The 21,932-nt window shown below is 43.5% G+C and overlaps 1 protein-coding gene across 1 annotated transcript; it reads left to right on the plus strand.

Moving 5' to 3' along the window:
* Positions 1-1,043: 1,043 nt before the first annotated feature.
* On the plus strand, positions 1,044-21,208 carry LOC110972922 (phospholipid phosphatase-related protein type 3-like). The gene is given in 11 exon segments (XM_051956685.1): positions 1,044-1,703; positions 5,754-5,857; positions 6,164-6,349; positions 6,944-7,073; positions 7,855-8,050; positions 11,471-11,528; positions 14,034-14,207; positions 15,080-15,889; positions 16,665-17,372; positions 17,375-17,537; positions 17,540-21,208. Coding segments are annotated over 10 exon segments (2,652 nt in total). The 5' UTR covers positions 1,044-1,703; positions 5,754-5,776; the 3' UTR covers positions 17,686-21,208.
* Positions 21,209-21,932: the final 724 nt, after the last annotated feature.

Genomic DNA, 21,932 nt, shown 5'->3' on the forward strand with positions numbered 1-21,932 from the left:
GATCAACACTAAATGGGGCGCCCCCATTCATCGAGCTGCGACAGGGAGCCAAATGACAGAGATTGAGAGAGGAGAGGTAGACTGTGTAAAGGGTGGTGGAGGGGAGTGTGCAAATATGTGAATGAGTGTAAAACCATTGGAGGCTGGTCAGCAGGGGACTTCCTACTCTGTGCAAGTTAGTCTGCACAATAAGTGTCTCTGAATGTGTCATTTTTATGCATTTATTGGAAACAAAATGCAGAAATGTAGCTGCTTAAGTTCACTTTTAAGCCCTATTAAGAATTGATGACCGTGAGAGCAGAAGATATGGATCCCCATCACACTGAGCGTCTTTTTTTCTTTTCTTTTCTTTTTTTTTTTTTTTTTGGCGCATGTGAAATGGCCAACCCAAGCTCACACAGCCTTCAGGAGTCTTTTGATGTTAATTGCCGCAATGTCATTCATGATGAGTCAGTGAATGGCAGAGGTGTCTGTGGGGTTATGGCACAGCGTCCACGCTCCTCCACTATGAAGAGGGAAAATGCGCCACGGTGGTCAGCCGCCTGTGCCACACCCTTCAGAGTAAACAAAGGCAAGACCCAACTGAGCCATGATCCCTGATGAAAGCTTAAAAAAAGAAGAAACAATCGGATGGTGTTCACAAGCAGGAGGCGTATCTGATGCCGAGCCTAATATTATAATTACAGTGAAATTGCCTCTTGCGTACAGATGAGAGGTTATCTCCAAAATGGGAAGAAAAAAAAACCGCCCCCTCACTTTTTACGCACACACGCGTGGGCTTACGTTTCCTCCTCATGTGCACACAAACACACATGCGCACATGCACATTCCAAAAAAAAACACATCTACCCCCTCTTTGTCTTGGTCGCCTTGCTGCTTTGGAGCCCCCAGAAACAGGAATCCAGCAGAAGGGGGGTGAGGGGAAGGGGGAAAAAAAGGAAAAAAGACGAGCGCGTTCTGTGTGTGGACCAGACTGTCTCCTCCCCCAACCCATAAGAACACACACACACACCACAACTCTCTCCTCCCCCCTCAACCCTCCTCCACCACCACCCCCACCACCCCATGCCTTTGTGTGTGTGTGCGCGTGTGTGTATGTGTGTGTGAGAAGCTGACTGCGTACGCGTAAAAGCGGATGCTGTGCGTATACAAACCAGCTTTATTTCCTATTTCCTATACGCTTCTCATTTAGCGGTTCTTGCGCATCTTTTTTTTTTTTTTTTTTTGTGCGTGTGTTCCGAACTGAAGGAAACCTGCAGGTGCAAGTGAATGGGAGGAACCGGGAGGACGCACGTGAATCTCTCCACTCTCATCCCGAAAGCCAGGAAATAGAAAGGAACGAAGAGGGACGCGTAACCAGCAAGTGCGGCAAATTGGACTTTCCACCATCAGCATCTCTCTCTCTCTCTCGCCATCCCTGCTTTCTTTCTTTTTTCCCCTCGTGGATGTCTCCCCACTTACTCCCATCAGCCCTCCTTCCGAGAGCAGCCACACGCCGGAGCGCTCTCTAAATATTAGAGGCAGAGAGAGGGGTGCTTTCTTTTTTTTATCCTCCTCTCCTTTTTTTGGGATTTCGGGGGTGACTTGAGAAAAGATGGATTAAAGGGGACGGTGCGCCGCAAAACTGGAGCAGCACGCACGACCGCGCCGGGGGGGAAGGGGGCGACGGGATTCGGTGAATTCGCGGAGCCCCCGGGACAGAGGTGAGGTCCGGTTTGTGTTTGAAATCATCCGAGAGGCGAGGAAGGCAGGGAAGAAGAGGAAAAAAAATCAGCACATGGTTTTCACGTTTCCATAATTGATGATCTCATACGCTGTCTCCTGATTTCTGCATGTGGAGGTGTGACTGCTAGGATTCTCATTTTTTTTGGAGTGTAGTGAGTGGAGAGTCAGAATGTGGAGCAGTAACCTCCAAACGGATGGGAAACAACAATTAAAGCAGAATGCATCCTCAGAAAGATGCAGCCATCATCATTATGTACTGAATTTATACAATTAGAATAAGAAAGCATCTTTAAATGATGGATGAAGTGTTTTAACTTTGGACGAGCATGAGTTCAATTGAATTTCTGTCCTTCACATCAAACTGAACATGTGTGTCCCCTTTATGTCACTGTGCATGTTCAGGGGCCCTGCAGTAGCTGTGCAATAGGCAGCTCAATAACTTTCCTGATGAATGCATGAATACATAGTGGGATGAGAATAGAAAAGCTGCACTGCTGCACTTTATGCTCACCTCATTAATTCATTTTCAGGCCCATGTCTGTGAACAAGGGGTCAGAGGAGGAGCAGTGGCTTTAGCCAGTGCATTGTGGTTAGAATGCTTGTTAAGAGATGCTATGTGCTGTGCTGTAAGGTCATAAAATAACTACACAGATGTGTTTTTGTGCTCACACCAAAGCATCAAGAAAAACGTCACCATTAGAGAAATAGTTGTGTTTTTTCATTCTAGTTTGATTCAAATTGGGGATATTGTGAGCCACAGATATTGACAGCAATCGTAAAAATGAAAAATTTATATCATGTTAGGTTGCACATGTGAAAACATTATAAATAATCCACCTCCAGTAACTGTCTGGTCCTAACATGGAGCACAGTTGAACAGCGGTTGCCTCCTCTCGCTCCACCTTTCTACACTTGTAGTTTGCCAGAAAAAAAAAACATTTAAAAAAAAAACAGTAGATATAGTTTAAGATGGATTTGACACAATTATGTTTTTTGTTTCTATATATATTGCTATAATATCATCCATGTGAGTTTTTCTTTTGGTTAAAGTGAAAAATCCGACATTGATGGAATGATTATTGTCCTAATGCAGGTTTACTTAAATTTAAAAAAAAAAAAAAACTACCATTTTGAAAAATGCAAACATGGAAAACTACGTGAATAGCATCATCTCAGATATTCAGTGAACAGCTCAGCCACACAAAACCATCTTCTTTCCCATTAGAAGCCATATTAAGCATGATGTCTGCATCTTCCCTTGTCCTTTAAATCATCCCGTGAACCCTTAAGTCCAAACAATCCACCATGCTGTAGTATATAGTGCTAAAGTGGGCTGTAATACAATAAAGAAATCTCCAGCTATGGGGCTAACTGATCAACCAGTCATTTTAACAAGTTTTCTATTAAAACATTGGAAAACATGACTCCCCAGCTAGCTAAAAGGCAAACATTTACTGCATTACTTTGTCAAATGATGGGAAACTGGCTATATTTTTGTATTTTGTGGGGCTTTTGGAACACGTCTGAGAATGCCACATTGGGCTCTGGAACATTATAGTTGACCTTTTTTTTGACATTTTATAGACAAAACAATCATGTAATGGATTAATAATGAAAATAGTAGCTGGTTGCTTGCAGCCCCATGAGAATATCTACTACAGTGTGCTACAATATGGGATACCACGTGGTCATGGAATGGTTTGAACATGAATTTGCTCATTTTCTATAGTTTAATCCAACCAGTGGGACACTTTTCTTCTCTATCACCATCTGAACACAACACTAGAGAATGTATTTGAACACACTGGTGTCTATCCGTCCAGCGGAGTTCACTGATCCCTGCCACTGGATCTGTTCTGGAGGCTTGTGGTGATCCAAGACATTCCACCGAGGGCCTTTTCTCTTTCATTTGTCACCCATCTGTACATTACAGCCTACTTACCCGCCTCCGTCTGTCACACCCCCACCCCCACCGCCGCGCCGGTGGTCACCGAGTCTTGTGTTTTCCTTGCCGTCTGACAGGCTGTTCCTCTCCACCGCAGGCTATACAACCCACCTCATTCACACTGATACGCACAGACAAGATGTACTGCTCAGACTATAGACGCACACCAACAGTTTGGTGATGTTTGCAAGCACAAAGCGAGCAGCAGCAGCTCAAAAGTACACACACATGGGATGCGTCCCAGAGGACAAACGCTGGTTTAGTAGATAAACGAGCCCCTTTTCTGCAGTCGAGAGGCTCAGTCTGTGTGTTTCTGTGTGATGGGGTGAGGTTTAAGTGCTGACTGGAGTAGGTCAATGAGACCAAGCTGCTGGGAGAGTGAGACCCAGGACCCTGCATCTTCTTAAGCTGCTTTCAGCCAGACTGGAATCCATCCATCCCAATATCCTCCCTGTCTCTGATCCTCAACCCCCTGCTTACCCACTACCACTAGACATACAAATATATACACACTTCAGTTACACTACATTGCTTTTTTTTCCTCATTCTTTTCTTTCATCTGTGCTTATCTTCTCCTCTCCCTCTCCAATACATTTCTAGCAGTCATGGAAATTAGACAGTAGAAGTCTTTGATTTTCTGCGCCTTCCATCGCCTCGGGGTCAGGCCCTCTTATCTTGGAGAGAGACAGAAAGAAGGGAGGATGGAGGAAAAAAATGGGGGGGGGGGGTAGAAAGAGAGAGAGGTGTGAAGGAAGAATGTCAGATTGCGAGAGAAGGTAGAAAAAAAAGCAGACGGGGATTTGTTGACAGATATATGGCAAGAACGGTGAAGAGAGAGGTACAAGAAGGGAGAGCGAGGGAGAAAAAAGCAAACAAAAACTCAGCAAAACACAATGAAACGGAGAGACGAGAGAGGCAGGAGATGACAGAGGCAGAGAGAGTTACAGATGGGTTGACAGATTTCAGAAAATATGAGTTTCGGGTAGTATTTTTGGACTTGAGCTTCGGATAAACCCTTTGTTCAATCCGCTCTAAATCAACCAGTAAGACCCATTGCGAATAACCAGTTGGGTGAGCAGGCCTTTGACACACAGGTTTGAATGTTTTGGCTCACAGTGTTGAGGTTTTTAGTGCAAAATCTCATCCACGCTTTCTTCATATTGGCCAGTAGGCACTTTTATAATAAAAAAAAATCAATACAAACTCGAAATAAGCGCACACGGGAGTAGACAATGTTGATAGAAAAAGAGTGAGAATCAGAGAGTTGATACTGAGAGAGAGAAAAAGAGGTCAAGAGGAAAACGTTGGCACCACGAAGTCAGATTGGTAGGAAGAGGGAGGGATGGATGATAGGTGATCAAGGAGCACAGCGATAAGTAAAATGGGACAAGAGGAGATAGGAGAGGTAGAGAGGGTAGAATTGGAAAAGAGGGAAGAGTTGAGTGGAGATGGGCACTTATGGGGGAGAAATGGGGAGCTGTAGGGGAGTGCTGTGAATATTTAACTCTGTTGAGTTTTCCATTTGTGCCCTTGGCTTTTGCTTCTCTCTGAGGCCTCCTGATCGCCTACAGGTTACTGATGGCAGACAGGAGATATCTTTATATGTGTGTTAGTAAGTAAGGAAGGTGGATTTGGTGTTAGAAATGTTTTTCTTTTTGTTGAATTCACCATGACTGAACGTTCACATTTCAAAATAGAGCCTTTTCATACCCTTGTGTGTGTTTCATTGCACGTGTCATTCAGTCACTGAGTGGTTATTAAATGTGCATGTTCAAAATAATGGGCCTCATTATTGAGCCTGTATGGGTGCTCAAAAACTAATTAGGCGCTGCGTTATCAAGCTCAGAATACTTTTTATTATCTGTTGTTATTAATACAAAAGCTGATTCTTCAAACGAAGGTTTTAAAATCTGTGCTTTTCAGCTCCGAGCATTCTTTCAAAACTTTTTTTCTTGAGCCCATCTTTGACTCATCAGACGAGCCGCGGCCTGGCAGAAGTTTGAACATCTTTTTTGATGCTTTCAGAAATATTGATGGTGGAATGTGCTCTGAATCTTCTCTTCGCAATCTGTTCTCCCGACAGGCTGTGACTGGTCCCACCCCAAGATGACGTCCCCCAAAAACAAAGCCAAGAAGAAGCCGCCCAAAGACAGCATGACGCTGCTGCCGTGCTTTTATTTTGTAGAGGTACGCGTGGCCAGATTGGATGTATTGATGAGTCAACGTTGCTCACTGCATTTACCAAATCAATCACTATTGAATGACTCCTTTTTGCTGTACAGTCATAGCAGTAGTGAGTGATTTGTGTTGACTGAATGGATGCATTTGATCTCTAATGCAAGCAGGGAACAGCAAATACCATGGCATCATTTCCTTCTTTGCCCTTGTGTGTGTTAATGTAAAAGTTTAGATGAAACACTGCGTGAATCACATTCTTTCCGAGCAAATTTTACATGCTAGTCATTCTTTGCCCTTGGCCTTGTTTTTATGCAGCTCCCTATCGTCCTGTCCTCCTTGGTGTCCCTGTACTTCTTGGAGCTGACAGATGTTTTGTCCCCGGCAATGGTGGGCTTCCGTTGCCATGACCGCGATCTCTCCATGCCCTATGTGGAGACGGGCGATGAGCTCATCCCTCTTTTGATGCTGCTGAGTTTGGCCTTTGCTGGTCCCGCAGCGTCCGTAAGTCCATCGCACACACACACACAACACAGTGTTCTTATGCCTGTCACAAGGAATTCCAGTGACCCACAGTGTGTTTGAGGGGGATCGTAAATGCAACACACATACGTCCCACGAACTCGTGCAAACACGCAAATGCATTAATCTCACAAACATGCAAAGTCACGGCCTCTTGGACGCTTGCAAAGCAAATTCAATCTCCCCTCAGAAACACTAAGATCAATAGGCACATTGATAAATATACACCTGACATTCCCGCGCACATCATCAAACATGCTACGGCACCCCCTAATCAATACACGCGCTCACACACAGACACACACTGCTAATCCATCAGCGGCATGGAAACGAACAGACCTCTCCCACACTCATCTATCACTCTGATTGGAAGTGATCGCTGTTCGATAGCACCTTGCCTCCATTCTCTGTCTGCCACGCTCTCTCACGATCACAAACATTTGTATCTGACATTAGTAGCACTTTAACACTTTTCCCCCTTTCTGTACCTATTTTTTCTTTGTCTTTTTATATTTGGTGCTCGGTGGTTTGAAAATACCTACATCTACGCACCGCTCTCCTTCGTTTTGTTTGCAGATCATGATGGGGGAGGGCCTGATGTACTGTATGCAGTCCAAAATGAAGACTTGTCCCAAGTCGGAGGGCAGTATAAATGCCGGAGGCTGCAGCTTCAACTCCTTCCTACGCAGAACTGTGCGCTTCGTCGGTGAGTCCAGCTACCAGTCCTTTTGGGTGTTTTTGCTTGTAGGAGTTCACATTCTTGTTCAGAGCACATTACAGTTATGTGAGAGGCTGTTAATGGACATAATAGTAGTTTGGCAACCCTCAAAACGGCATCTAGATCACGTTATTGATTTATATAAGGCAGGCGATAACCGCGCAAGTGTGACAGCATTGCAAAAGCATGTTTAAATGTGAATTTTGAATGTATTTTTTCAATTTCTTGTCTGCTTTTCTTTGTTTTAACGCTGTCCGATAAGCAAAATGAATTCTCGATAAAGTGAACAATCTTAAAGTAAGGCCAGTGAGCAGTTAGAAGCATAATGTTGTATTGTTTTTGAGACGGAAAACAATTTTAGCTCAGACAAATTATTCTACTCACCAGCTGACTACCCCCTTAACTTTTTCCACTTTTTAGAGTAGAGAAATAAGCTAATTACATGCATTAAATGAAGGGTGACTTGAAATGAAACAGGCATGATATAATACTTCACAGGAAACATCTCGAGGCGGAGTCTGAGCTTTGATGTGAAAAGAGTAATTAATTCACCTTGCCGAATTTCACTCGTCTGCGCACGAGCTCGGCAACAAACGGGAGGCTCGTGGTGTCGCTTCAGGTCGCGGCAAATTTGGCGTTTGTTTTTCCCGCAGCCGCTCCTAAATGAAATGCTCGGTGCGAGGAAACCACCGGAGGCCTTTAGTTCACTTACCGAGGCTGCCTCACCATCCTGTGCCTCTTACGTCCCTCTCTCCCCTCTCTCCCTCAGGTGTTCATGTGTTCGGTCTCCTGGCAACAGCCCTGGTGACAGATGTCATCCAGTTAGCTACCGGTTACCACGCCCCTTTCTTCCTCACCGTCTGTCAGCCCAACTACACGGCCCCGGGAGTGTCATGTGACAATAACGCTTACATCACACAGGACATCTGCATGGGGAAAGATCAGTATGCTATTATGTCAGCGAGGTAAGACTCACAGTTGGAGCACAGAAAGACGCAGAAGGTCTCCATTTGCCTGAATTTAAAATGTACATACAGTACAGTTAATGCAATACATTACCAGTTTATTTTGACAGAATCTTCCCACTATACAACCACAAACAAAAGTTAACATACACTTGAAAAGACGGTGTATTTCATGGCAGTTTTGAGTTTACAGTGACTCCTACCGCTCTTGATTTTCTATTATAGAATCATTGAAACACGTGTCTTTGTCTAAGAAAAACAATATGTCATTTATGTAGTTTTTTTCTATAAATTTATTATAGGTCTTCTGGAAATATGTCAAAATATGTTGGTCAAAAATATACAAAATTGGTCAAAAGCATACAAGCAAGTCATTGACTTTTTCTATTTCAAGGGTGCTTCAGAAATTCTGATTCAGATGAAACAAAAGTTGTGCTGTTCAGCCACAAGAAGCAGAAATATGTTCAGAGGAGAGAAAGCAAAACAGTCAATTCCAAGAGCATCTATTCTACTGTTAAGCACGGTGGTGGCAGTATCATGCTCTGGGGCTGTTTTGCTAATAAGCGGAATAATGAAATTGGCTTAAATGTAATGGCTGAAAACCCATCTAGAATCTGTGGACTGTGCTCAAGTCTGTGTTGGAAAGCAATCAAATTTAGTTTATTGGTACCAATAGCAGATATTGTGGAAATATGTCGAAATCTCCTGAGTCAAAAATATACATACGGCAATATTAGGTTCAATGTCCTTTGGCCATTTTCACCTCAAGTTGGTGCTTTTGGTAGTTTTGCTCAAGCTTCTGATTGTATCTTTGACCACACCTCTCAGCAGAACTGATGTTGTTAAACTATATTTAGTTTAACAACATGGACTTGTCTCTTCAGCACAGTTCACTGGATCTTGATGTGGTTTCAGTCAGGACTTTCTAGCCTGATTTAGCTGTTTATTTACCATGCATGATGTGTGTCTGAGGTTACTGTCTTGTTGACCCAACATTCTGGATGATAATTTTCAGTTTTCCTGAAGAGTGTGGAGGTAATCCTTCTTCTTATTTATTTTGTTTACTTTGTGTAAAGCAACAGAGCATAATACTGCCACCACCATGCTTGACAGTAGGTTTGGTGTTCTTGAAGTTAAGAGATCTCACCTTCTGTCCTTCAAAAATAGTTTTGCTCAAATGTTTTTTTCTTGTGATCCAGAAATTAAATGGCTCAAAGGGACTTTGTCATGTTTGTATATTTTTGATGCAGCAGGTTTCCAGAAGACCTACCATACATCCATGAAAGAACCAAAATGCATGATTGCTTTTTGCTTCAAAGATGTGTTTCATTCATTCCATCATCGAAAATGAAGCGTTCTGGGAGTCATTGGAAACTCAAGGCTGTCGTGATATGGATAGACTTTACAAGTTCATGTAAACTTGAGTTCACAACTGTAGGTCTTGGTTTGTTGATTGGTATGTTGTATACATACCTGCATAGAAATATATGCTTCATTAAAGGGTGCCGCTAAATGTGTCTTCTCATGATAATAAAAGGATTTGCAGTGGGTGCACGGTGTGCTGAATATTGTTACACATCGCTGTCGTGCAAGCGTCGAGCAGAAGAGGAGTCATCAAAACTCATTTGCATTTGAAGAGGATTATGTAAGATTAAAATAGATAAAGCGAGAACTTGTTATTACAGCTGGAGTTTTAAAATAATGCTTAATAATGATATGCTTCTTAGTCAAGTTAAGTGTTTATTTGTACTACAAGACTTAGCAAATTGCCTTCACGCTCAGCTGCAGCATCTCCCTTGCAGGTGCTATGGCTGAGTGTGGCTTTTGATGATGCTCTTTAGTAGTACAGTCTGTAACTCGCAGACATAGGTCAGACAAACAAGATCCAGCATATGGGTATGATAGACATAATAAGCGCAAACACACAGGAAAGATTACAGCTAAAAGGAGCTGATACAGGGATAATCCTAGTCGTACAAACGCACATGCTGCTACTTCTATGCTTGACATAATACTCTTCTTAGCTTTTAATCTAAAAATAACTGGAGGAAAAGCAAGACATATTGGATGGTGCACTTTTAGCTTTGGATCTGAATTCCAACGATTTCAAGCACTTATGGGCGTTTGTTGCTCCCGTTAGATTTCTGGCCACTGTGGGCTCATTTTTCACTGCAATATAAAGTCCTACACCTTTATGGAAGCAGCACAGCCATGACGAGCAGTAGAGATAACTCGAAATTGTGTTTTGCGGAGAATAGCAATGTTGTAATGCCTTACATCGTAGATATCACTCTACGTTTTAACGATACTTCTAAAGTTGAATTCCTTTTATTTATTTATTTTCCAAAAAATTGGGAGAAATGCCCTGAAATGTGCAAAATTTTTCCAAATGACCACAGGTGTTTCCAATATTGGAAAAAAAAAGGTACATACTACAGATGTTTTGCTACTTGCATTTTTCATTTCTTTCCATACTTGCCTTTTATCTGCAGTATGTAAACACAACCTGCAGTTCAGTCAAATACTTCCTGGATTTTTGTCACATGGCTGTCAGTTGCAGCTCAGTCACTCATGGCTTTACGATTGCGCTGACAATTTGTGCAGATTTTTTCTTTTTTACAGAATCTGGTTAGACTGAATGGTTAATTTTTGGTGAATTTTTTAAATTAGACATGTATACAGTGATTTTGAGGAAATATTGTGATTTTAAGCCTAGATTTGGTCAGGTTTTTTTGACAGACTTTAAGGACTGTTGAAAGATCAATGGTACAATATTGGCAGTTTTCTAAAGATAACATGCTTTTCAAACCTGCCGGAAGGTTTTGGGATTCAGAGGATTAACCTTAATGTTATTATCGCCTGAAGCAGTAAAAGAAGCCTATCCTCAAACAGACCTTAAAGACATTACAAAGTGTACTCACTCTCAGGGTCTTAAACTCAAATTTGGCTCCACAAAGACCAGAACATTTACCTAACCATTACACAGAAGATAAACACCAGAGTGCCAGACAAGGACAAATGCACAGACTCACAGACAGACCGCCTTAACAAGGGAAATTAAATGAGATTTGTGTTTCAGTTCTATAAACTCTAAATTAGCGGCTGTGACCTCGACTCATTCACTCTTCTCTAATGTTTGCACTAATGCCCCATGGTATTCTGTTTGTGTTTATTAATGCTCACATCCAAGGGCACGCCACGCTCAGTTTGACAAACACTCAGTCGAGCAGCCACACAGGTTTTAATGTCGAACACAATCCAGACACCACATATAACGAGAGCAGCCCTGACACTTTTATTCAGGTGTGTTCAAGAGGCAGTAAAACACACTCAGAATACACACTGCAGGAATCGCTTTATTTATTTATTTATTTATTTATTTTCTCTTTCACACCTAACTCTCTTCCTTTCTCCCCTTAGGAAAACATTTCCATCCCAGCATGCAACGCTCTCTGGCTTCGCTGCTGTATATATCTCTGTAAGCACTTCCTTTGCCTTAATTGCTGCATGTGTTTGTGTAATATGATGTGTTTGTGAATGTGTGTGTTGTCTCTTATGGACGGTTTATGTATGACAACAACTAATTAACCCTGTTGTATTTCATATTTTTGCAAAATCCTACTCTTACGCTCGTATTTTTGCACCACATGTCGTTGTTCTTTCTTAAATTGTCACGAATTCCTACTACTTCTTAACACACACTGCTGCTGGCATCATTAAACTCGCTGCCTCATCGGAGGATTTCTTCCCCGAATGAAATCACTGTCGCTTCATATAAATCACAATTGCATTGCACTGTTTACTCACTATGAGATTTCCGGATTGCAAACTGCCCTCAGGCCAAAGAAATGTCTAAATCGCATTAAAAATATAACCGAAACTGTCCTTTGAGGTCAGACTTTTTTTTACATTTGAATGCGTATCGGTCAGCTTTTTTTGCCGTTCTGTAATCCAGCGCTGACTGCAGCAATATGTGGACTGTATGGCAAAGTAGCACTGTCATTTTTCCATGAGGTAACACCCTCCCACACACATACATACATACGCACTCCTCCACCGATGGCTGTTGCAAGCTACTGGCCATATCACTGCTGCCTCACTGAGCCCAGTGTGCGCTCATTAAAGCTCACTAGACAGATTTCTGACGAGAAAAAGCGGAGGAGGCGGTGGGAAGCAGCTGTTTGAGTTGCTTGAGTTACAACATGTTGTCTAATCTGCTCACTGATGTCAGGTAATTTTTCTTTTCGGCATTGTTCGTCACTGCCCACCACATCGAGACGTTTATTTATTTAGCGAATTCAGTCTCAGGAAGGGAAATAAACACACAACACACAAGAAAGATCCCTTCATAAGGCAGATGCTTTATTCAAGAAGTGCAGAGAAGATCTGCGTTGAATATAAGTGAAATCTCCCCCGTTCTTGACAGCTTTTCCCTCTAGCTTTAAGAATAGCAGAGGCTTTTTTATGCTCAGTGCTGGATGGACAAGCTTGTTAAAAAGGATGTTTTTGCAAAGCCGGCTGTTCTGTCACTCAGCTGTCTCCAACTTTCTGTAATGGAAATGTGGCGTGCATGCACAGACTGTGAATGTACAGAGACCGTAAATATATATTCTTCTCCTTCCACTGAATCTGCTGCTCCCTCATCAACTCCGTTTCGCTGTCAGACGATTTTTTAAAGCAGGCAAATGCATATGCAGACTACAAAAGGGACGGATCCAGGCGGGATCATTTAGATGTGGAAATTTTACATAACAAGATTAAATCTTTTATGAAAGGACACTTTTTAAAAAGTTTTTCAATCTGTCCCACGCTTGCGGAGAAATCTTCAATCTGGAAACAAAGTAAAATAGGTTAGACAAGATGATCAATACCATTTTTCAGTCGAAACAGCTAAATATGAAACCACGGTCATAACATTAATGCTGCTATCGAGGATTAAGCAGTCTGGCTTTGAAAAAATAATTATGTAGAAAAGCTGGCAGCAAGTGTGCCAGAAAAATAAGTTAAAAGACAATGGAATACTTTTTACTTCAATATACATTAATATACATAATTTTCTTCCAAATAATGGCAAATATCTTAGAAATCTTTTTTTGTGGATTTATTTGTAATACAAAGTCATGTAATTTTCCAGCCAAATATTGCAAAAGGACAAAATATCAGTTGCAAAAATACCGATTTTTGATATTCATGTCTTTCACAGTTTTTTTTTTTTTTTTTTTTTTGGAGGTTTGCATGTAAATTAATACTTTTTTCTGTGATTTTAGTAGTTGTTGCCTGTAATGTAACAAAAACTGTAAAAAAAAAAAAAATGCTGAAATCATTTACCATTGAAATATAGAATTTTTCTTTTGAATAAAGGCAAATGTCTATAAAATACTGACATTTTCAGCTACTATTAATACAGTAAAAATGAGACCATTTTACAGCCAAATGTTGTAAAACATTTGTAAAATTATAGATTTTTTTGTGTGTTATTAACAGTTTTGGACATTATTTTTGCCGTTAACATGTACATTAATACTTTTTAAAAATGATTTTCTAGGTATGATATGTAATTTAACAAAACAGGGAAAATATGTAAAATAACAGTTTTAAGATAGAAAAAAAGTGTTTCTTTTTTCTCAAAATGGCAAATATTTGTGAAATAATGACATTTTTAGCTGATTTAAGTACAGTAAAATATAGCGGGACAGGAAAAATCTGTAAAATAATCAAAAATGAGAAATAAAATTATGAAACTGTTATAGTTCTGCCCTCTCAGACCACAACTTGGCGTCTTTCCATTTTAGCTTTTGTGCAGAAAAATCAATAGAACCATAACATGTAAACTGTTGAGCTTTACACATGTGTATTCATTTTTCAGAGTGCATTTTTATCATCAAACTCCTACATCTTCCTCTAAGTAAAGACTCTGCCGCACTCTCCATACGTCTAAGCTGTTTGTCCTTTCCTAAGTCGTGTCTTTTATCTCTCTCTGCAGATGTATTTCAACGCCAGCATCAACAGCACGACGAAGCTGCTGAAGCCACTGCTGGTGTTTGCTTTCTGCATGGCGGCGGGCCTCGCTGGCCTGACGCAGATAACTCAGCACCGCAGTCATCCCATAGACGTCTACGTGGGGTACCTGATAGGAGCCGGCGTCGGAGTCTACCTGGTCAGTTGGACAAAGTGCAAAAGACAAGCACAGAGGATCTGTCGAGCTCGGTATCACTTGGAGTGCTTAATTATTTTGCTTGCTAGAAGCCGTTTTTTTACCAGTGAAATTGTCCTTTAATTGAATTTTGTTTGTCCGCTTGAGTGTGTGAATGAGGACCATCGTATGCTTTTATGCATTTAGGGATTTGCTTTGTCCTCAGGGAGGAGTTAGCAGTCAGTAGGCGGCATGGTGGGAATGACAAAACACACACAAATAGATTTTTTTTAGATAAAGTGGCTTTTTTTCTGTTTTTGCTGTGACTAAACTATCCCATTGTGTTATTCTAACACTTTCCCAGCATGTGTTAACAAACGCTTATTTTTTTCATCACCTCTCCCCCCCGCCTGAGTGGCTTCCATAGTTTTCTGTCCCAGCAGTTTTTTTTTTCCTTTTTTTTTTTTTTTTGGCAGGCTATATATAGATTTTTCTATTACGGAGGGAAGGGAGAGAGAATGAATAATCCGATAAGAATTCTCTGGAACAATTTCACACTTCATTTTAAGAAAACTTGTCGTTGCCATTCTCCACGCGTCCTCCTTCCTCTCCCTCGCTTTTCTCTCGTCTTTCACTTTGTAAGAGGGGGAGCATTTCCTCCTGTCATTAGACGATGAGGGAAGCGAGTGATTCATGCTGACCTCAGACGAAACAGGAGGAGGGAAAAAAAAGACTATTCATGCACACTAATAGGAAAATCACAATTTTTCTCTCCCAAAGATTAAAGAAAATACGTTTTCACGCTCTAGTCTTTATTTAACATTCAGTGTGCTTCTATCTGCTCATTTTTTCTCTCCTCCTTACCTCCCTCCCTGTTTCCGCCTGTCCCTCATTAGGCTGTATACGCTGTGGGAAACTTCAAAGCGTCAGAGGAAGATGCTCCCACCTTACAGAGACTGGCTCTGTCCCAGCAGAAGGACGGTCTGAGGGTGTTGAGCCAACGGAGCCACGATTCGCTGTACAGAAAAACTCCACGGGTGTCCGAGAGCAGGGAGGAGCTCGGGGCTGGGTTGGGGTCAGGAGCTCGAAGTAAGGTAAGGAGGGAGAAGGCGTCTCTGGCCTCCCTCAAACGAGCCAGCGCTGACGTGGAGCTCCTGGCAACCCGTGGCCCCATGGGCAAGGAAACCATGGTAACCTTCAGCAACACTTTGCCCCGGGTTGCAAACGGCAACAGCCCCATTTCTCCTTCAGAGGAGCCAATCGCAACCCAGCGCCACATGACCTTCCACGTGCCCTTTGACCCCCAGAGGTCTCGGCAGCTTGTGTCGGAGTGGAAGCAGCGCTCGGTGGAGCTCCGCAGCCAGAGCTCCCGAGACGAGGAGGAGGGGACGGACAGGGGAGGCGAAGAAGGAGAAGGAGGCGACCAGGGGATGCCGTCGTCTCTTTACCCCACGGTGCAGGCCAACAACAGCACGGCCACGCCGACCGCACCCAGGATGGTTGTGGCGCCACCGCTCATTCACATCCCAGAGGAGGCTTCCCGGCCGCCGCCCGTCTCCCCGAAGAGTGCCAAGACTCGAGCCAAGTGGTTGTCGCTCACAGAGGGAGGAGTGAAGGAGCCTGGAGTAGGGCCCATCGCTGTGTCGACTCCCAGGGTGCCCAACACTCAACCCAACCAGCCTCCCAGCCAACAGAGAGTCACCCAGGTGAGGTGGAAATTAGAAAGTGAATGCATACAAATGATCAGGACTGCATTATCTTGAGCCGTGGCTTACAGCCAGGTCTGAAAAATGTAGCTTAGACAGTAGGGGAGATTTAAAAGCCACCAAACATTGTGTACGACACGCATTAATGATTTATCATGTTAGTAAAACCCAAACAGAACAACACTAGAAGAAGCCATTTCACTGATTAGTTTCCAATATAAAGTGCTCCCAAAAGAGTTCAAAGACTGATTACAGTTGGAGTTAAATCTTACTGAAAATTCTCAGAGGGATATTTATATGCTACTGTTACCCTTTACAATGTTTACTGTAATAAAAGTGTCTGAACTCTGGATTCTTTCTGCCAATAACAATTTGCTAATTTTAGTAGTGAAATGTTTTTATATAGGGGCTGCACTGATCCTCGGACCAGCGATTCACAGCTAGAAGATCCTCAGTTTGGGATATTTCTGTGTCACCTGTGCAGTGTGGGTTCTCGTCAGGTTCTCAGACTTCCTCCCCCAGTTCAAAAACATGCTGAGGTTAATGAGTGACTTTAAATTGTAGATGGGTATGAATGTGAGTGTGCTTGTTGGTCTCTATGTGTAACCCAGCGATGGACTGCGACCTGTCCAGGGTGTCTTCTGCCTTCGCCTTGAGTCGGCTGGGATGGACTCCAGTCCCCCACAGCCCTACAGAGGATTAGGCGGTGTATGGATGATGGATGGATGGGTGTTTTTATGGATGCATTCTGATGAGGTGTTCCTCTGTCCTGCAGGTCATAGCCATGTCCAAGCAGCAAGGTCACGGTCAGGTCAATTTATCTACCAAGACATCTGAGGGTGGCTCCTCCTCCGGTGGTGGCTCCAACTGCTCTGAGTCACCGTATTATCGGATCCCATCTGATCGAGACAGCTGCACTGGGAGCAACCCAGGGAGCATCGCTGGCAGTGGGAGCATCGTCACCATCGACGCTCACGCCCCCCACCACCCGGTGGTGCGTGTCTCGGCCAGCAACGGCAAGCCGTGGGAGTGGAGGAACACCATCAGCGGCAACATGATGACGGCCGACCCGGCGGGCGACAAGCACCGCACAGCGCTGCAGCGGCAGGACAATGTGAGCCACTACCGGGACTACCGGACGCTGCCGGTGAAAACGGACTCGCTCTGCTCCTCCTCGGCCAGCGGCAGCGCAGAGGGCGGAGCCGAGCTGCCTCCCCCGCCGCTCCCCACCTCCTCCTCCCCTCTCCCTCCCCCACCACAGCTGCTGTCATCCCCTCTCCCGCCGCCGCCCCCGCACTCGTCCTCGTCCCCCCTGCCTCCCCCTCCACACCCCAGCAGCTCCTCTCCGATGCCTCCGCCTCCCCTCCACCCTGCCTCCTCTCACATGCCCCCACCTCCTCACCCGTCCTCTCAGATGTCCCCGCCGCCCCTCCCGCCATCCTCCCAAATGCCCCTGCCTCCTCACCCGTCCCCCTCCCAAATGCCCCGCCTCCTCACCCGTCCTCCTCCCAAATGCCGCCACCTCCTCACCCGTCCTCACAAATGCACCTACCTCCACATCCCTCCTCTTCCCCTTTGCCTCCTCCACCTCATCCCTCCTCCTCCATGCCCCTGCCTCCTCACCCGTCTTGCTCCAGCATGCTCCCTCCTCCCCCCACCCTGATTTATTGATAGACAGCCACAGCCAGGCGTTGTCCCGCTCCGGCACGCTGCCCCGCCGGCCGTCCGTGTCCGCCCGCAGCCATGCCGAGCAGGAGCACTACTACAAGGCCATGCAGAACGAAAGGATGTTATAGTGAAGCTGAAAGGCGCCGGACATCTTTGTAATATCAGAGATTGTACTTAGGAAGACTCTGCTGAAAAAGGACAGTGAAACAAAGTAGGTTGTGGCAGGTGAATGGAGATTTATTACATTTGGAAACGGTTTAGAGACCCTGAATCCAGCAGTGACTTTGGGAATGTCTGGCAGCTTGTGGACTCGGCGGGGGAGCTGCTTTTCCCTGCTCATACATACTGCCCACAGCGCCAGCTCAACAGCCCTGACTGGAAAAAAGAACAGACAAGAGAAGAAAGAGAAGCAAGGTGAAGAATTATAAAACCCTACTTCACCTCTGGTTTCAGCACGCACATCCTCTGTGTTTCTTTAAGATGAATTCAAAGAGGGAACGAAGAAGCTGCAGCTGAAAGAGAGAGATCACAATGAACGGCCTGGGATTTGCTCAATCACGTTTCCCTTGACGTGGGGGATAAAACAGAGAAAACGAAACAACTATAGGCAATACTAGCTCTTCTTAAACTCCGCGCAGCTGTTTGAGGTTGCCATTGAATTACACAACAGAGAATTTACTCTTGTAAAGCTCTTGTTTCAAAGCACCCAACAGCTGCGGAAAGCGGGAAAGGATGCAGTAAGGTCAAGTTCAACCACAGGTTCAAGAGCATTAGCCACGACTTGCAGAAGGATGAGTGCTTTTACCCCTCGAAAAACACACCAAATGGGGAATTTTATGTTTGACGCACGCGAAATACACAAGCAAATGTGTCAGTATCCACCAGAGAGAGGCAGCTTAGGAAGCATCGCTTGTGGATGGGGAGTGAGAAGAAGGAGAAGGAGGAGGGGAGTAAGGAGGATCATGCACAGTTGGACACCCCTATACAGACGTCACTGAATGGATTACCGTTGTAAACATGAGAGGCGGTGGAACGGAAAGAGAATTGTTTCTAAAACGAAGAGGGTTTCTGGGCCTCGCAGCACAGCGAGCCAGGCTGACGGTCTTGTCTTCGCTGCGTGCAAAAACCTGCCGCGGAACGGAGGTTGAAGCCGCGCTAAGGAGATTAACGTTTGTTTATCAAACCATGCTAGCACACCCTTCGCTTTTTTGGTCCCTCTGGCAAACCACAATAGTGACGAGAATGTTTATGGAAAGCTTCCAGGCAAGTGGCGCGGCACAAAATAATGGCTAAAGCCGGTGCTGGTTGGACGCGGCTTCATAGATGAGTAATAAAACATGAAGAGCAACTTTGGAATTGTCAGGTTGTAAAAAAAAAAAGATCTTTCAATGGTGTGTATCCATGCTTTTTTAATCTAGCTTTCTGGATTATCAGAAAGACCTCTGCAGGAAATTTATTTATTCACAACTTGGTAATATGTACAATTCCAGACTCCATCCATCCATGAATTGATTATTTATAATCATTTATGTGTTGCAGGATCAGGACAGATTGCCAGTCTATCACTGATCAACCCTTTATTAAAGCTGCTGTCCGGAGTTTGAATCGCAGCGTCTCCCAAAACACTGGTGGTCCCACCCTCCGTCCCTCTGATTTCGCACTTTTATTTGTGCACGCGCACAGTGCATGAGAGGAGTGCCCGGAGTGCTGCAGCATCTTGCCTGTTTTGCTGTTTTCCCCTCTTCTACATTTAGTACATTTAGTAAATAATAAAGGAATTACGTTAGAATTCTGTATTGAGTCTAACTTGTCCTAATACCAAAATAACATGAATCTGCTAGGACGAACGAGTAAAGTTTCAATATGTGATTACACTCGTGTATCCCTCTCGATGGCGTTGTTTATCAAACTTAGTGCATTTACGCGTGTATATGTGTTACATTGTTTATTTATTTCTATCTAGAGTTCAGAATTGCATGACTCCTCTGACGAAGAGTATGTCCCAGACGCCCCAACATCTTCCTCCAGAGGTCGGGCATCTAAACGAAGCCGTCAGGCGGGCTATGGAGGCCGTGGTCGGGGAGCGACGCGAGCACCCCGAGCCAAAAAACGTCCTGCAGTCTCTTGGCCTGACAAGCCGTGGGATTGGTAACTTTTCTGGAAATTGCTGAGCCCTGATGCTCTCTCCTCCACAAGCAAAACAAATGTGCACGCGGTTGCATAGTGCGGAGCTCTCCCACACCTCTGCATGGGCTTGCTTGCTGTGCGCGTAACTGTTGATTGACAGCATGACAAAGCTGAAGCTCGAACTTGATTGGTCGGCAGCAACCGGCGCTTTTTGGAATAACATGGGGGTCTATGAGAGGAAGGCGGAGCTCAGGAATAAATTTTCATATCGCGTTATACTAACTTTATATTATAGTATCGAACTAGACTAACACATTTAAGCTTTGTTAAAAGATGATACATAAATTGAAAACAAACGGAAACTCCGGACAGCAGCTTTAAGTTTGCCTTAAGTGAAATTTTTTTGTTTTCAAAAATGAAATAAATCCATAGTTTGTTCTTAAAATTAATGAAAACAACCAACCAATGCCATGTCAGAGCATCAGAATTTTTAAAAAGTCTCAATTCAAGGTTCACTTGCCCACTTGTTTAAGTGCTGTTAAACCACTTTAGCAAGTGTATTTTGCTCAGTTGCCACAGAATTGTAGCTGTTCATACAGACGATGGCCAAAATACAGCTGCTGATGACAAGGAAAACAAAGAAAAACAACAGAACGCTCCAAAACAACCGAGTAAGTGGGTTTGGACATGAGATAATATTGTGAATTGTGAACCAAAAAAAATCTTTAAATTTAGTCCTGTGATTATGCAAAAATGCTATCTGTGAAACATCAGAAATGTTTTAAAAAACATTTCTGATACAGATTAATTGAGTTCAGTCATTTATCAAGCAAAAATGGCAAAAAATTTAGAATTTTGGTGTTGAAAACTTGCGCAAATAGCATCGATCATGTTGCCAATTAGTTAAATATTCTGAAAATCAATCATTTTACCCCTATATTGTACTCTAAGTGGGGACAATCTGGTGTTCTTCCTGCTCACCCATTTCTCTTGTGTGTATTGACACTCCGTTGTACAAAGCTGTTTTCAGGTACCTCTCATTCTTCTGTCAGAAGATATCTTCTCTAAGGACAAGTGCTTTATTTTCGACCATAATTTTGATCATATGTTGATAAAAATACAGACTCAAACGCTCAGATGAAGTTCCACCAAGGCGCCTAAACATCACGAAGGACACGTGAACAGATTTTTGTAAAGTCGTGCTCGGAAGAGGCTGTGGAACAAGTTGTATTTTGTAGTGGCGCTCCTTCCACAGGGAGCTGGTAGATAAAGTTTCTCGTCAGTTTGTGCTGCATGTGTGTACGAGTGTTTTTTTTATTAACTTCTGTGCTTCGAGCCTGCACCGTCAGGCGGACACGCTGGTGATTATCGTACTTTTTGCCCCCTTTGACTGTAAAAAATACTTCTCTAATATTATTAATACTGTTATTATTATTCCACAGTCCTCTTTTTTTAATGGACTAATGTTTTCTATCTGTGGTGATGTGTAACATTAATAACCTTCTTGAATAAAAAAAAACAAAATAAGACTTCTTAACTGAGGTTTCATCTTGTTGGTGCTTGAAAGCAGAGTAGCAGGTGTGTGTGGCACAGCTCAAAATAGAGAGAACGGGTCAATGCCGCTGCAGCTTTTACCGCCACTGTAATGAAAAGGATCTTCCTCCATTGATCCTGGGTTATGAGAAAACACTCGGGCTCATTCATACGCTCACACACACAAATATGCACAGCCAGACGGATGTAGCACGGGCACATTTGCGGCGCTACTTTCTCTCTGTTCCTGTGGTCGACAGTGTCGGGTTTCCATAATGAATTCTGCTTGAATGTTGGTCAATGTCTGATGACCTGCAGGGCTACAGGAAGAATTCATGTGTGTGTGTGGAAAGAAATATGTCCTTGCTGACAAACTTTTGCCCAAGCTGTGAGTAAAATCAAGCTGCTTTGGCTATTCTGATATAAATTCCTGCATGGTTCAGGAGATGTAAACTGGGATTTATGTGTGCATTTGTGTGTAAAATTAATGCATGGTCCACATTAGGGATATTAGGGAATATTTGGCACTGATATACGCTAAATGGGGTGTTTTAACAGCATGTGACAGCAGAGAATCTGTCATTCATAGCTAGGCTTCTTCATTAATAAGATGGCTGAAAGTGAATATCTGAATTCTGCTTATGTGGGATCGACTGAGATTAATCAGTTCGTGTCTTGCAGTTATGCAGGCTGTTCTTCTCTATTTTCTGAATAT

This window comes from Acanthochromis polyacanthus, chromosome 1 (genome assembly GCF_021347895.1).
Source record: "Acanthochromis polyacanthus isolate Apoly-LR-REF ecotype Palm Island chromosome 1, KAUST_Apoly_ChrSc, whole genome shotgun sequence".
Lineage (NCBI taxonomy): Eukaryota > Metazoa > Chordata > Actinopteri > Pomacentridae > Acanthochromis > Acanthochromis polyacanthus.